The sequence below is a fragment of the Microtus pennsylvanicus genome, chromosome 7, assembly GCF_037038515.1.
Source record: "Microtus pennsylvanicus isolate mMicPen1 chromosome 7, mMicPen1.hap1, whole genome shotgun sequence".
NCBI lineage: Eukaryota > Metazoa > Chordata > Mammalia > Rodentia > Cricetidae > Microtus > Microtus pennsylvanicus.
The window spans coordinates 121588595-121602367 of NC_134585.1; the positions used below are offsets into that span (position 1 = coordinate 121588595).

At 45.7% G+C, this 13773-nt stretch overlaps 1 protein-coding gene across 1 annotated transcript; it reads left to right on the plus strand.

Moving 5' to 3' along the window:
• Positions 1 to 8692: 8692 nt before the first annotated feature.
• On the plus strand, positions 8693 to 11169 carry S100a9 (S100 calcium binding protein A9). Its single transcript, XM_075979102.1, has 3 exons — positions 8693 to 8707; positions 9013 to 9177; positions 10865 to 11169. The coding sequence occupies exons 2-3, from the start codon at positions 9025 to 9027 to the stop codon at positions 11054 to 11056; spliced, it is 345 nt and encodes a 114-aa protein (XP_075835217.1). The 5' UTR covers positions 8693 to 8707; positions 9013 to 9024; the 3' UTR covers positions 11057 to 11169.
• The last annotated feature ends 2604 nt before the right edge of the window (positions 11170 to 13773 follow it).

Sequence of the window (13773 nt, forward strand, 5' to 3'; positions counted from 1 at the left end):
GGGGATTTATACAAGAAAAATAAAGCTGACAAAAATAAGAGTACTCCTAAGAGTACCCAGGCTGTCATGACCCAGGCGGGCCACAGGGTGGCAGCATATGCACTTTGATCTTTCTGATGATGCTCTTCTACCCTCACAGCAGGAATCTGCCCCAGGTCCAATTTCTCCATGACTCCACTCCACTTCCTGTCTTCTTCCTGCTGTCTCCTGTGTTGCACAACTTCTTAATTATAGAAAATAACCTTCTAAACATAACCTATCAAAACCAACACAACCACCATCATATTTAGCAAATGTTTATCAGTCTCCTCTACGCAAAACTTATCTAGTGACGAGTTAACAGATGAATGGAGCAGTAGGGAGACAGACAGAATGGCCAATAATTACAATGCCCGCAGTGTGCTGCTGGGGAAAGCCTGTTATTTTCTACAAAGGGTTGTAGCCTTCAAGGAGATTCCTGTGAGGTAGAGTCAACAGCAGGAAGGTGCGGAGATACGACGCCTCCGAGCCACCAAGATGAGAGCTGGAATTTTGGTAGGAAGTGAAATGAGGCAACACCCAGGGGAGGTGAGGACGTGGAAAACAGCAGTTAGGGACAAGAAAGGGAATGGCAGCTTTGTTGACTAGGAAGGTCAAGTTTCCCAGCAACCAAGATTCTCAGCAAAGATGTCCAAGTAGACAAGAGAGAAGGGTGCAGACTTGGGACGGCTTCAGGATGAGAGTTCAGGAGCCAGGTGACTGACGGGTCCTCCACAGGCATGCAGGAGAAGCCCAAGGTGCAGGCAGGTCTGGAGGTGGCCTTCAGGGTGGCCAGTCAGCAAAGACTTGGTGTGGACAGAGCCCAGAGATTACAGAACAAGGTCTGTAGCTCCTTAGCCACCAGCTGGGAATTCTCTGGATCTGAACTTCCTGGCAACCTTGCAAAAATACCAGCAATGTGAGACAACAAGCTCATACCTTCTCTCCAGAACCTGCCAGCCTGTCAAAATGTTCACCAGTGAAAATCACTGAATGTCAGGACACAGAATTTAAAAGAACAGAATTAAAGAATTTTAATTTTCATCAAAGAATCTGAGGAGTTTAAATCATGAGGAGTTTAAAGAAAACCCAAAGCAACAGCTCAGTGGAATTAAGGGGAGAGGATTTAGGAGAATAAGCACCTAAGTGATGCCCAAGAAAACACAAATGCAAAACAGAAGCAAATGACAAAGACAACACAGAACTTGACGAAGGGATTCAGTAAGGAAAGCACTCGAGCTAAAATGAAGATTGAATTGAAAACCCTGATAACTCAGCCAGAAAACTCAAAGGCAAATGAGTCAGGCTGAAGACAGAGTACCAGGACTCAAAGATAAAGTAGGAGATCTAAGTCATGAAAACAAGGACCATGATAAGCTTTAAACATACAGAAAAGGGACACACAGGAAATGTAGAACACCATAGAGAAAGCCAAGCCTTCAAATTATGGGCATAGATGAAAGAGAAGCCAATGGCATGCATCAGATGATTAACAAGGTCATAGCAGATAACTTCCAAAGTAAGGAAAGACTCACCCATACAGGTGCAAAAGGCACACAGAACATAATCAACACCAGAAAAAAAAAGTCCCTGCCGCATATCATAGTTAAAGCATTAAGTAGACATAGCAAAGACAGTGGATCGGCGCCTGCTGGGGCCGCTCCAGAGCAGTGCTCGGCTGCTGCACGATTTTCTGCTGGTTCCAGGCAAAAATGGCAACCAATGCTGCTATAACAGAAAGGTGCAGAGGCGTTGTATGTACAAGAAGATGTGGGAGGAGCATCCCCAAAGACAGCTGTCGGTGGACTGGTGAATCACACTTCTCTAGGGCAGATGCAAATCAGGTGGTGATTTTACCATGCAATCTGAAGCCAACAAAACTGCAGGCAGTACTGTCTTAGGTCATGGCAATGTGTGCGAGTTCACCAGGGAAGGTGGAAATTCTGGTCCCTCCCACTGGGTCTGTTCCTGAAGTATCTACCATAATTGAAGGAAAAAGAAAATTTTTTATAGTATTAACAACCTTTAAAAATTTATATCCAGTAAATCAAAAAAAAACACAGGAAATGGCATTTTGGGCTGAAGAGAGGACTGAGCACAGCAGAAAAACTGAGGAGAGAAATATGAGCCCATTATTATTACAACCCAAAGCGGCACCGAGGACACAAATGACAAAACCAAAACTCAGCAGCAGGAAGACCACCATCCATATTAAATAATAACCTTAATATAAACAATAGCTGTAATATCAGTGGTTTCAAGTCTTCAGCCAAAACACACAAGCTGACTAAATGGATCAGAAAACACAATCTATCTATCTATCTGTAATCTACAAGAAACATATGAAGCTAAGGCTTTAAAGATAAATGCCACCATAGAGTAAAGGGATGAATGAAAGTGCTCCAATCAAATGGGACCAGGAAGCAAGCAGGCATCACTGTCCTACTGTCTGACAAAGGACTTCAAACTAAAACTAATCAGAAGAGATAAAGGGACACTTCATTCTAATGAAGGGATCACTTAACGAAGAAATTGCTGTCCCAAGCACACATGTATCAAACTCTGGAGCACCCAATGTCATAAAATGTACTACTGAATTTAAAGACACAGATTAACATCAATTCAGTAATAGTAAGTGATTTAGTATCCCACTTTCTTTAATAGACAGGTCTGGGAAAAATTAACAGAGAATCACCAGAATTAGTTCACACCTTGCACCAAATGGGCTTAACAGATATCTACGGAGTATTCCACCCAGAGCCAAATGCACAACCCACTCAGCAACATGCACCAAATGAACTTAACAGATATCTACGGAGTATTCCACCCAGAGCCAAATGCACAACCCACTCAGCAACATGCACCAAATGAACTTAACAGATATCTGCAGAGTATTCCACCCAGAGCCAAATGCACAACCCACTCAGCAACATGCACCAAATGGGCTTAACAGATATCTACGGAGTATTCCACCCAGAGCCAAATGCACAACCCACTCAGCAACACAGGAAGCTTTTCGAAAATATGCCACATCCTGGGTCTCAAAATAAATATTTATAAATTCAAAAAGGACAAAATCTCTCTTTGTATCCTATCTGAATATAGAAGACAGCAGAAGAATCGGTGAACCTAATAGCTGGATTTGGAGAGGATGAACAAGATGGACAGATCTTTGGCCCAGTTAACCAAGAGAAGGAAGGAGAGGACCCAAACTATCAGAATCAGAACTGAACAGGGAAACATTGCCACAGACACCAAAGAAATTCAGATGATAAAGGAATATTTTTAAAACTTGTACCCCATTAATCTGGAAAATCTAAAATAAATGGGTGAATCTCTAGTTTCAGCCAAGCTGAAACTAAAATTAAAACAATAAGAGTCAACAACCTAAACAGATCACAACAAATGAGGAGATGGAAATATTAATAAAAAGAACTTTCAGGTAGAAGCTCTGAGCTCTTAACCACAACTACATATGCTGTGCAAAGCAGGAGGTCTTGGGGCCAAGGATTAGCACCTACAGGAGCCCATCTGGACCTTCAGATGGGAAAGCAGGCAGGAGGGCTGTGGACAGTGAGAGAGGTCCCTAAGAAGGCAGGGTAAAGGGCTAGTGGAGATGGGAAGGGTGATGTGGGACTCCCCTTTCTATGCAATGAATATGTTTTATTATTATTTGTTAGTAAAGAGGATACTTTGGCCTGTGGCAGGGCAGAATAGAGCTAGGTCAGAAAACTAAACTGAATGCTGGGAGAAAAAAGGCAAAGTCAGTGAGATGTCATGTAGCACTGAAAGAGAATCTTACCTGTAGGCCACAGCCTCATGGTGATTCAAAGATTAATAGAAATGGGTTAATTTAAAATGTAAGAGTTAGCTAGAAATATGCATAAACTATTGGTCAAACAGTGTTGTAATTAATATAGTTTCAGTGTGATTATTTTGGGTCTGCACAGCTGGGAAACAAACGGTCTTCAACTACAGGAAGGGGAGATGTTTTTCCTGATGGCAAGTAGGGTCCAGGACAAACAAAAGTACCAAGGAATTGCCCAAAGCAAGTAGTTCCTCCCTGCGTTCTGAGAGGGTGAGGGCTGCCAGTAAGGAAGCAGGATGATTCAGCAAATGCAAGGGTTTTCTGAGAGTCACACCTGAGCTAAATGCATGAGAGAAAACCATTAACAAGAAAATCTATAAGCAATTATTAGTCAGATGCAAATATTCATATAACTTTACTCCAAAAAAATACATGTTGAAAGCCAGAGTGTTGTAGGGAAAGGTCCCCAAGGAGGAGATTATCTCCCAATGGGAAGACTAGAGCAGCATTTGAACTGAACCATGAGATCCGGGTAGGAGTCCACACTGAGGGTTGAGGAAGGGTACTCCTGAGGTGAGGGGATAAGAGATGGGTCTTCTGAGGCCACAGTAAAAAAGAAGCTTGAGAAAATGGTAGGGTCTGTATATATAGAGAGAGCTTATGTACTGGGCTATGCCACCTTGGCTTCTGTGGACAACGGGCAGCATTTACCTTAGGGAAGGACACAGGCTACCCATGGGGAAGCTATAGAAGAACAGTTATCATCAATCCTAAATTCCCTTTGGAGGCACAAAAGACCCCCAAAGAGCCGAACCAATCCTATTGGCTCTCCTACCCTTCCCTGCAGGATATAAGGAAGACCTAAGCAAAATGAATGATGCCGGAGGAATGACAACACCTAACTTCAGACTAAGCCACAGGAACCACAAAACCACCATGGCACTAACACAGAAGACACTATAAAACAGACAGAAGGTCCCGAAGGCTGGGAAGATGGCCTAGCTGGTAAAGAGCTTGCCATGAAAGCATGCAGACCTGAATTTAGATCCTCCACACTCACATAAATCTCAAGTGTATCTTCATGTCTGCAATCCCAGTCCTGGGAAGGTGGAGCCCTCAGGCTCTGGCTGCCCAGCCTACCTGAACCCAGGAAAGACCCTGTCTCAAGATGAAAGGTGGAGAGCTATAAAGAAAGACACCTGGCATCAATCTCTAGCCAACACACACAGACAGACACACACACAGAAGCACGCATACACACACTCATACGCACACATATGCACACACACTCACACAGCCCTCCACCAGAAAACCGTTAGATCTGATAAACACTTCCAGTGAAGTTGCAAGGACCGCAATATACAAAATCATCATATAAAAATCAATAGCTTCTCTACATGCACCAAGCATCAGCTTTATGAGAATAAAATTATATCACAATCGCTGTACCTCAAAGATAGGAAGAAACCTAGACGTAAACCTAAGCAAGAGGGTGAAGTCTCTCTACAGTAGAAAAAAAGGGAAGAAAGGAAGGAAAAAATAGAAGATGGTAAATAATGGAAAGAAACAGTCTTCCTGCACTGACACAATTAAATTGTGAATATGTTATATTATCAAAAGAGGTTTACAAATTCAATGCAATTACCACCAAAAGCCCAACGAAATTTTTTACAGAACTAGAAAAAGCAATCCAAAAATTTATGTGAACACAAAGACCACAGACAGTCAAAGCCATTCTGAGCTTAAAGAACACTGCTGGAGATGTCTTGATCCCCGGCCTCAGCTTACATTATAGCTATAATGACAAGGATTGTGTAAGTCACTGTTGTGGGGCTGGAAACTGGTACAGTCAGTATGGAAATCATCCTGGAGGTTTGGTCAAAAGTTAAAAAATAATACTACTGTATGACCCGGCTAGGCCACTCCTGGGCACGTACTCAAAGGAGTCCATAGTCTAGATAGAGACACCTGCACAATAGCAAGGGAGTGGGAACAGCCTAGATTCCCATCCACCAGGGAGAGGATGATGAAAACGTGGCGCATGCGCGCAGTGGAGATCCTAGCTCCCAAGACTTCCTGCACAGAGCGGTGGATGGATAAACACGTAGATGTACAGATGAGGGTGTGAGCGCAGGGGGAGGTCTGGAAGCTGGAAAGGGGATGAGAGGATGATGAAAACGTGGCGCATGCGCACAGTGGAGATCCTAGCTCCCAAGGCTTCCTGCACAGAGCGGTGGATGGATAAACACGTAGACGTACAGATGAGGGTGTGAGCGCAGGGGGAGGTCTGGAAGCTGGAAAGGGGACCATGAAAGAGGTGTTGAGGAACTGGAGAGAGGCTATGGAACGCGTGTGACACGAGAGTCACAGTTGCAGCCATCTACCCGACTCTCAACAGAGATGTTGGAGGAGGAAAATAGCCTTTTTAACAAACGGCACCAGGAGAACTGGACGGCACATGTAGATGACTGAAACCCGGGAACAGGGTTCGCTTGGCAGAATGCTTGCCTGGCACTCACGCAGCCCTACCCCAGCTTCACACAAACAGGGAATTGTGTCACTTGCCTGTAATGCCAGAACTTGGGATGCAGAGTCAAGAGGATCAGATGTCCATGATCGTCCTGAGCTACACAGCAAGTTTACGGCCAGCCTTGGCTATGTGAGACTTTTCTCAAGCAAACAACATCAAAGACAGGAATTAGATTCCTCTCTTTAACATTGACAAATGTCAGCTCAACATTAATCAAATGCCTTAATGTAATAGAATGTCAAAGGCTGAGGAAATATCAGTGAGATTACACTAAATTAGATGCTTCTGAGCAGCAAAGGAGACAGCGGCGAAATAACAGTCTGCATAATGAGAGAAAATGTTTGTCAGCCATTCATCTAACAGGAGGTATACAAAAACTAGAACAATTAAATATCAAAAGAACAGATAATCCAGTCATAAACTGACCAGACATTTTTCCGTTTGAGCAAGTACAAACAGGCACCAAATGTATGACAGATATTCATATCACTGCCATTTCAGAAATGTAAGTCAAAACTCATAAATCCACCTCACTCGAATCACCGTAGATACCATCAAGAAAATAAGCAACAGCCAGGCATGGTGGTGCATACCTTTAATCCAGCACTCTGGAGGCAGAGGCAGGTGAATCTCTGTGAGTTCAAGGTCAGCTTGGTCTACATAGCAAGTTTCAGGCCAGCCAAAGTTACAGAGAAAAACCCTGTCTAAAGAAAGAAAAAAGAAAGGAAAGAAGGAAGGAAGGAAGGAAGGAAGGAAGGAAGGAAGGAAGAAAATAAAGGAAAGAAGCAAACAATGCTGGAATGAATATCAACAAAAGGGAACTTGTTGGGAATGTAACTTAATCCAGTCACTATAGAAATCAGCATGGAGGAATCAAAGTCATCGCACAATAACATGCCTGCACATCTATGCTCACTGTGGAACTATTCGCTAGAGCCAACACACACAAGAAGGCTGGGTGCCCATCGAGATAAATGGCTAAAAAGAATGTGCTATACACACACAAGCAAGCTTTATTCAACCATAAAGAACTAATTGTACCATTTGCAAGAAAGATGGTTGGAATAGAGATTGCCATGCTAAGCAAACCAGACTCACAAGCCGAGCGTTGCGTGGTCTCTCCCACATGTGAATTAAGGATGAGAGAAACAGGACATGAAAGCAAAGCAAAGGACTGTGGGTGGAATCCTTGCTGCTGCCCAGCCTGATGCCCCTGGCAGACTACTAAAGAAACCTTGTTTACTGACTCGTGTCTAAAGAATGACTTGATGAACCACTGCCCCCAGAAAAGAATATGAAAGAGGACTATAGAAAGGTAGAAGGAGGGAAAAGGAAGAGAGAAAGGGGGAAATGATAAGGTAATAGAGGGAAAATTTCTGATGAAAGTACATTACATGCATTATGAAAATGTTAAAATGAAACCCGGCTCTTTGTATACAATTAATATAAGCCAACAGTCATTTTTAAAACAGCTATCTTCTAGGACGTAAGCTCCTGGAGGAATGACAGCTGGGAACCCATTGCTTTGTGTAGTTAACATAGGTTAATAATCATTTCCGAAACAGCTATCTTCTAGGATGCGAGCTACTGGGGGAAAGAGAGCTGGGAACAGGATTTGGAAGAGTGGCGCTGAAAGCCAGTGGAGTTGCATTTGTACCAAAGACAGATCCTCGCTCGGATGCAAGAGGGAATGTACTGAGCAGTAAATGCCCTTAAAGCAAGGACTGTGTCTGAGTTCAGCCCCTGCTAGGTCACACACCAGCTAAAAGAGATCTTGCTCAGGTCCCCTTCTGGACATCAGATTTACGTACCGTGGGAAAGCGTTGTCACCTCTGAGTATCTCCTAACACTAATTCCTCTCAAGAATTCTATGACAACCCCTCACCCTTCCCAAAGGAACCATGAAAACACTGGGAAAGGCTCAGTCTGTAAACTCAGGGAACAGAGTGTCCACATAACAAACAAAGACGGAATGAGATGGTCACTATGGATCCCCTGACACCCTTTGTATATTACAAGTTGGGACAGGAAAACGAAGGGTATCAGAGGTGTGGCAGGCAGGCTGTCTTGCTTAAGATGGAGGTGAGGGGTGTTGGATGGAAAGGAAGTGGGCCAACTAACCAGTTTCCTCCCAAACAAGCTCCAAGCCCAGGGCTAGGAATTTCACAAAAAAGCAAAATGAGTTGTGTGACCATTTCCTGCTCCACCCGGCTCCCTCCCTGCCTGGGTTAGCACACTGCTCACCTGTGAAGCAATCTTTCCCAGGGACAGCCATGTGTCTAGCAAGGGGCTGCCTATAAAAGCAGGACTCACGCTGCTCCTGCCAAACCCTCGGTAGCTCTTTAGCTTTGGTAAGTGAGCTTCGTCTTCTCTGGCGGGGAGCCTGCCTGCTAGATCTTTCATTCCTTCCTTTAGCCAATTTTCTTCCAAGTCCTCCTCTAGAAGAAGGGCTCCTTGGTTGACCCTGTCCTCTTGACATCTTCCTTCACTTTCTCTAAGTGCTGTGTTGTAAAATAGCTCGCTTTTTTACGTTCCGTCACTCTTTTTGCTTTGTGTTTCTCCTCCCTTTCCTGCCTGACAGTGGCCACAGACCAGGCAAGGGACGCTCAGCACCCTATCCGCTCATTTGTAACCTTTGTGTGTCCTGTTTTCAAAGAGGAGTAAGAAGATGGCCAACCAAAACCCATCTCTGATGGAGCGCAGCATAAACACCGTCATCGACGTCTTCCACACGAACTCGAAGAAGGAAGGAGACCCAGACACCCTGAGCCAGAAGGAATTCAAACAGATGGTGAAGAAAGATCTGGCAAACTTTATGAAGGTGAGGCTTGGTTAGTAAGGGAAGAGGTGCAGTCTGTAGGATTCAGGGAGACAACGCCATCACCTTCCACCAGGGACAGTGGGGTTCTGTCACTAGAGGTACTCAAAGTTAGACATAAGTCAGGAAATTGTTTCGTTGAACACCTGCAATGTGTGGTACTCTATTCTGTGCAGAGGGATGTAGAGATGATATGGGACTCCATTATCCCAGTGTTGGTGACATACAACCTTAAGAACACAGGCAACTTCAATGGCCTGGAAGTCAGGAGAAACATAAAAGTTCTGTGGGTAGTCTGTGCTTGCTGCAGCAGGGTGGGGTGACTGGCTATGGTTTAAAAAAGTAAAAAGGTCCTCCCCTTTGAGGGGCAACACTTCAGCTGAGTCCCTGGTAAAGGACTCATAGGTTGCTAAAGCAATGAGGTGGCACGGCAGGTTTGTGGGCTCCTAGAGAAGGAAGCTGAGACCAGTTACCCTTCAACATGGGCTTTATGAGGAGAGAGAAATTCAAGATGATGCAGGCCACGATCCAGTCTTTAGGGAAGAGAGCATTAAATGCATTATGAGGACACTGAAGAAAATAGCATAAAGTGAAAGAAAAGAGAAAAGGCTACCACGGACAATGTGGGAGGGGCCGCTGAAAGGGAGAGAGGAGCATGCATGTGCCTCAGAGCCAGAGAAAACCTTCACTTTATATATTATATCTTTTCCCTAGGGGAGTGAGGAGCCTGCTCATATTAAGGCCAGCTCCTATAGGCTGGTCTCCTCCCCCCCCCCCCCCCGGCAAAGGAAAACTGGAGAATTGTGGTTATGGGAGGTATTAGGGACACAGACATTTCCTCATAAGTAGGCATATTGGGCAAACAAGGCACTGACTCAGGGCAGACCAAGGGCACACATGAGGCTATACTGCAAGATATCTTCTCTGGGATCTCTTCATGGGTTCTACAGGCCGTCTTGAAGCAGGGTGATGAGCCAGTGGAAACTGGGACCTCAAGCATGGACTGCTCGGGGTGTGGGACAGGGTGGTGCTTGGCCAAGGTGTCCCAGCAAGTGAGTGCAGTCAGCTGATGAAGCCGCTGCCACATCTTGATCTTTCCTTTTTATCTGAGTCTTCCCTACACTTTACCACACCCTTTGGGGTCAGCAGAGCTTGGTTTGCTCCTAAGATCCCATGATTTCTGGGGTGCCTCCCGACTTAGTAGCCTAAATAAGCTTTACCAGGTATTTACCTCCAAGGAAAGGGCGAGAGTGGGGGTGACTGAGAGGCTGAGGAAAGGGAGGGGGTGCATAATCCTCCAAGTCAGATCCAAGTGTACACCTCCTCTCCTCCCGGCCTCTACATCCTGTAGAAATGATGGGCCTCTCAGAAGGCCAGTTTCCATTTCTTTATGTTCAAGTAGTTATACAGGTAAATGACAGACAGTTCTAGACTTACTAATGGCATGACCTTCTATAGAGCAAAGTCCCGGTGTCCAAGGCAGAGGGCCATCTGGGGAACAAACTAGAAAGTGTTTAGTGCATGTTTAGCATCTGCTCCTCCATGAACACTCAGAACATTATTCTCATTTTTCAATCTAATGCCAGGGGCCAGGTTTCCCTTTGCATTTACCAACTAGCCCCTCGCTGTGCTCCAAGTCCTCTTCCCTGGGTACACTCAGCCCTAAAAGTCTCCTCTGTTTCACCCACAGAAGGAGAAAAGGCGCGACACAATCATAAATGACATCATGGAGGACCTGGACACAAACCAGGACAAGCAGCTGAGCTTTGAGGAGTTTGTCATGCTGGTGGCAAAGCTGGTCTATGCCTCCCATGAGAAGATGCATGAGGGGAACCACCCACGTGGGAATGATCACAGCCACGGCTCCGGCTTCGGGAAGTAATGAGGAGACCAGCCACTTTGCATCTGCCCAACCAAGGGAAAATGAAATGTCTTACCAGATGGTCTTGGTTGTGGGGCTGGGAAATGATAAAAATAAAGTCTTTATCCATTCCAGTGATCTGCGTGCTGTTTCTGCCGCCTTCACACTTGTCTTTCCTAGGGGTCTGAGTACTGAACAGTCCTGCCCTAGTCTGAGGCTCCAGTCCTCCATTCCAGTCACAACAACAACAATAATAATAAAAGAGCCAACAACCTATGTCCACAACGAGTCCCTAAGCTTACCTCCCTCTCCATGTCTCTATCTCTGATGTTGGGCCTCACTTCTCAGACCACAGTCTCCTACCTTGGCGTTGCGCAACTTCTCTTATTCTTGTATCCCCCCCCCCTCTCTCACCCATGTCCGGGGAGGTGTACTGAGTAAGGATATATGGAGAATAGGCCCACACAGGATGCAAGAAGGCAGGCAGATCTCCCAATAGACATAGAATCCCAAACGTACGTGCTGATGGGCCGCTGTGGTTCTCACATGGATGGAAGCGCAGTTACCCCCAAGTCCACCGTGACCGCAGCAGGATGGTGGGGTGAACACACTCACTTGCCCAGTGAAGGAGATGAGCTCTGACTTGGCTCTGCATCTCAAATTCCCTGGGTGCTGTAGAGAGATAGGACTTTGTTTACAGAGCCTGTGGAGCCTGAGGATTGGGACCGTGAGCAACGAGGACCAGATGACCTCACAGGACGGAAGACACTCTTGCAGTCCCTCGTCAGTGGCCAAGAGCTCAGCCCAGCAAGGACATTTGCTCCAATCTGTGTGTCCTGTTCCACCGCCCTCGGAGCTGCTGTCACTGTCCTGCAGCCTCTGCATCCCACCTGAAAGACAAAGTCTTGGTGATGGCTAAACAGAAACGTAGAAAGCCTAGAGCTGTAAGAAGTTGGAAGCAGAGGCTCACACACAGAGGGAGCAGGGCCACTGAGGCAAGTGACCAGTTAGGGAAGCCTTAAGGCCACGCTAGCTACTTAGAGACTTGGCCTCTAGTGAAAAACAGGGGGGATGGATATTCCCGGGTGTCAAGAGCACTTCTCCTTGTCTCGTGTCTCTGTGAACCCTGAGGGTGGTGGCCATTCTAGAATCCAGGCAAATATCTCAGAGCAATCATTTTGCAGAGTCCCAGGATTTTCTGTAAATAGCTAAACAGAGGCAGTCATGGTGACTGAGCCCCCCTCCTTCCCGTTAGGAAGAAACTGGTCTGTTTAGCAAAGGGAGAAGTCCCTCTTAGATCTAGGTGTGCTATGACACATGGTAGTATTTCAACACAAAATCCCAGCTCTCATCAAACGAAATAAGAAATAGTTTGTCCTGGAGTCATGGTGAATGGCCATGGCTGGGAACACAGACTTGGGCTACCCCAAATTCCATATTCCAAAGTGGAAGCAGTTCCCAGAAGCTTTAGCTTTATAAAAGGAAGTCATAGATAGCCACGTCTGAATCTGATCAAGGCAGTGACCACAGCACCTTGTGTGGATCAGGAAGACTCTAGAATTTTGGGGAAAAAAAACTAATTTCCTTATTTGTTTGCTTTTTGGCCACTGGTTCTTTCAGGATACATTAATGGGACACTCACTAACTGCTAGGCCCTCCAGACTGCTCCAAGGAACCACTGCACTGAGGGAGGCGTGGCCAGGAGCCACAGACCTGCAGGGAAGACCAGACAGGTCCTTGGGTCATTCTAATATGAAAAGGGAAAGTCAAGCTAACACTAGGTGAAACCTTGAGGCTGGAATCTGTAAAGCTGTCTACCCAGAAGGGAGGTGGCTTTTCTCCAGTATCAGAATTTGCTGATGTATCTACCAGTATCCTTAAAATTCTGAATTGCAACCTGAAACAGTCAGTCTTAGCTGGTGAAGTGCACTTGAATGTATCTGAGGACTGTTTTCATTTTTTTTTTTCTTTTTTCTTTTTCCTACCTTCTTTCTTTTAAAAAAAAGTATCTTGTAATGTAACCCAGGCTAGCCTCAAGCTTGGAGTGATTCTCCCACCTTAGCTTCCTGAGCACCAGGATTTAGACACGTAAGCACCAAGCCTAGCTATAAGGAGTGAAAATTGAAATGTCTTGAAGCTGAGACTGCAGACATCTCAAGACAGACAGAAATATGCTTCAGAAAAAGTCTGGGGTGTGGCGGGTGCACGGCTGTGTGGGAATGAGGAGCAGGGACAGACGAGGGGAGGTGAAAAGGATGGGTAAGGAGCCAAGGAGCTCACCCCTCAGGTGGGAGAGCCAAGGGCAGACACAGCAACGGATGCGGGAAGGGAAAGTCTAGCATCATATTTGTGCTTTGGACACATCAGTTCAAGGGTTATGGGATAGACTCGAGGGAGAAGGAGACACAGGCACATAGCTCGTTAGGAGGCAGTGACAACAGCATCGTAGTCCAGCTGAGAGCTCAGCAGAGCCTGCCAGGTGCCACTCAAAACCGCCTCTGTGGTCAGAACATAAAAGGTCCCTGGCTAGAGAAGGCACAGCACAAAGCTCCTGTTGTAAGGAGCCTGGCAGCAATGACACGAAAGGACAGTTGCGTCTCTCAGCCAGACTGTCGCACTGCTGAAAGGATGCACCCTAAAATGGGAGATTTCCCGGGAATCTCATGCTTGGAAAAGGAAGCTGTCCCCACCACAGGGGGACTTTGTGTCTAGGAAAGATTTCTGACAACTTGTCAAAC

Excerpts from the sequence above, each read along its gene's own strand:
- S100a9 (XM_075979102.1), top strand. The coding sequence starts at position 9,025 with ATGGCCAACCAAAACCCATCTCTGATGGAGCGCAGCATAAACACCGTC. Across the intron at positions 9,178-10,864 it reads ATCTGGCAAACTTTATGAAG|AAGGAGAAAAGGCGCGACAC; the intron begins GTGAGGCTTGGT and ends TTTCACCCACAG.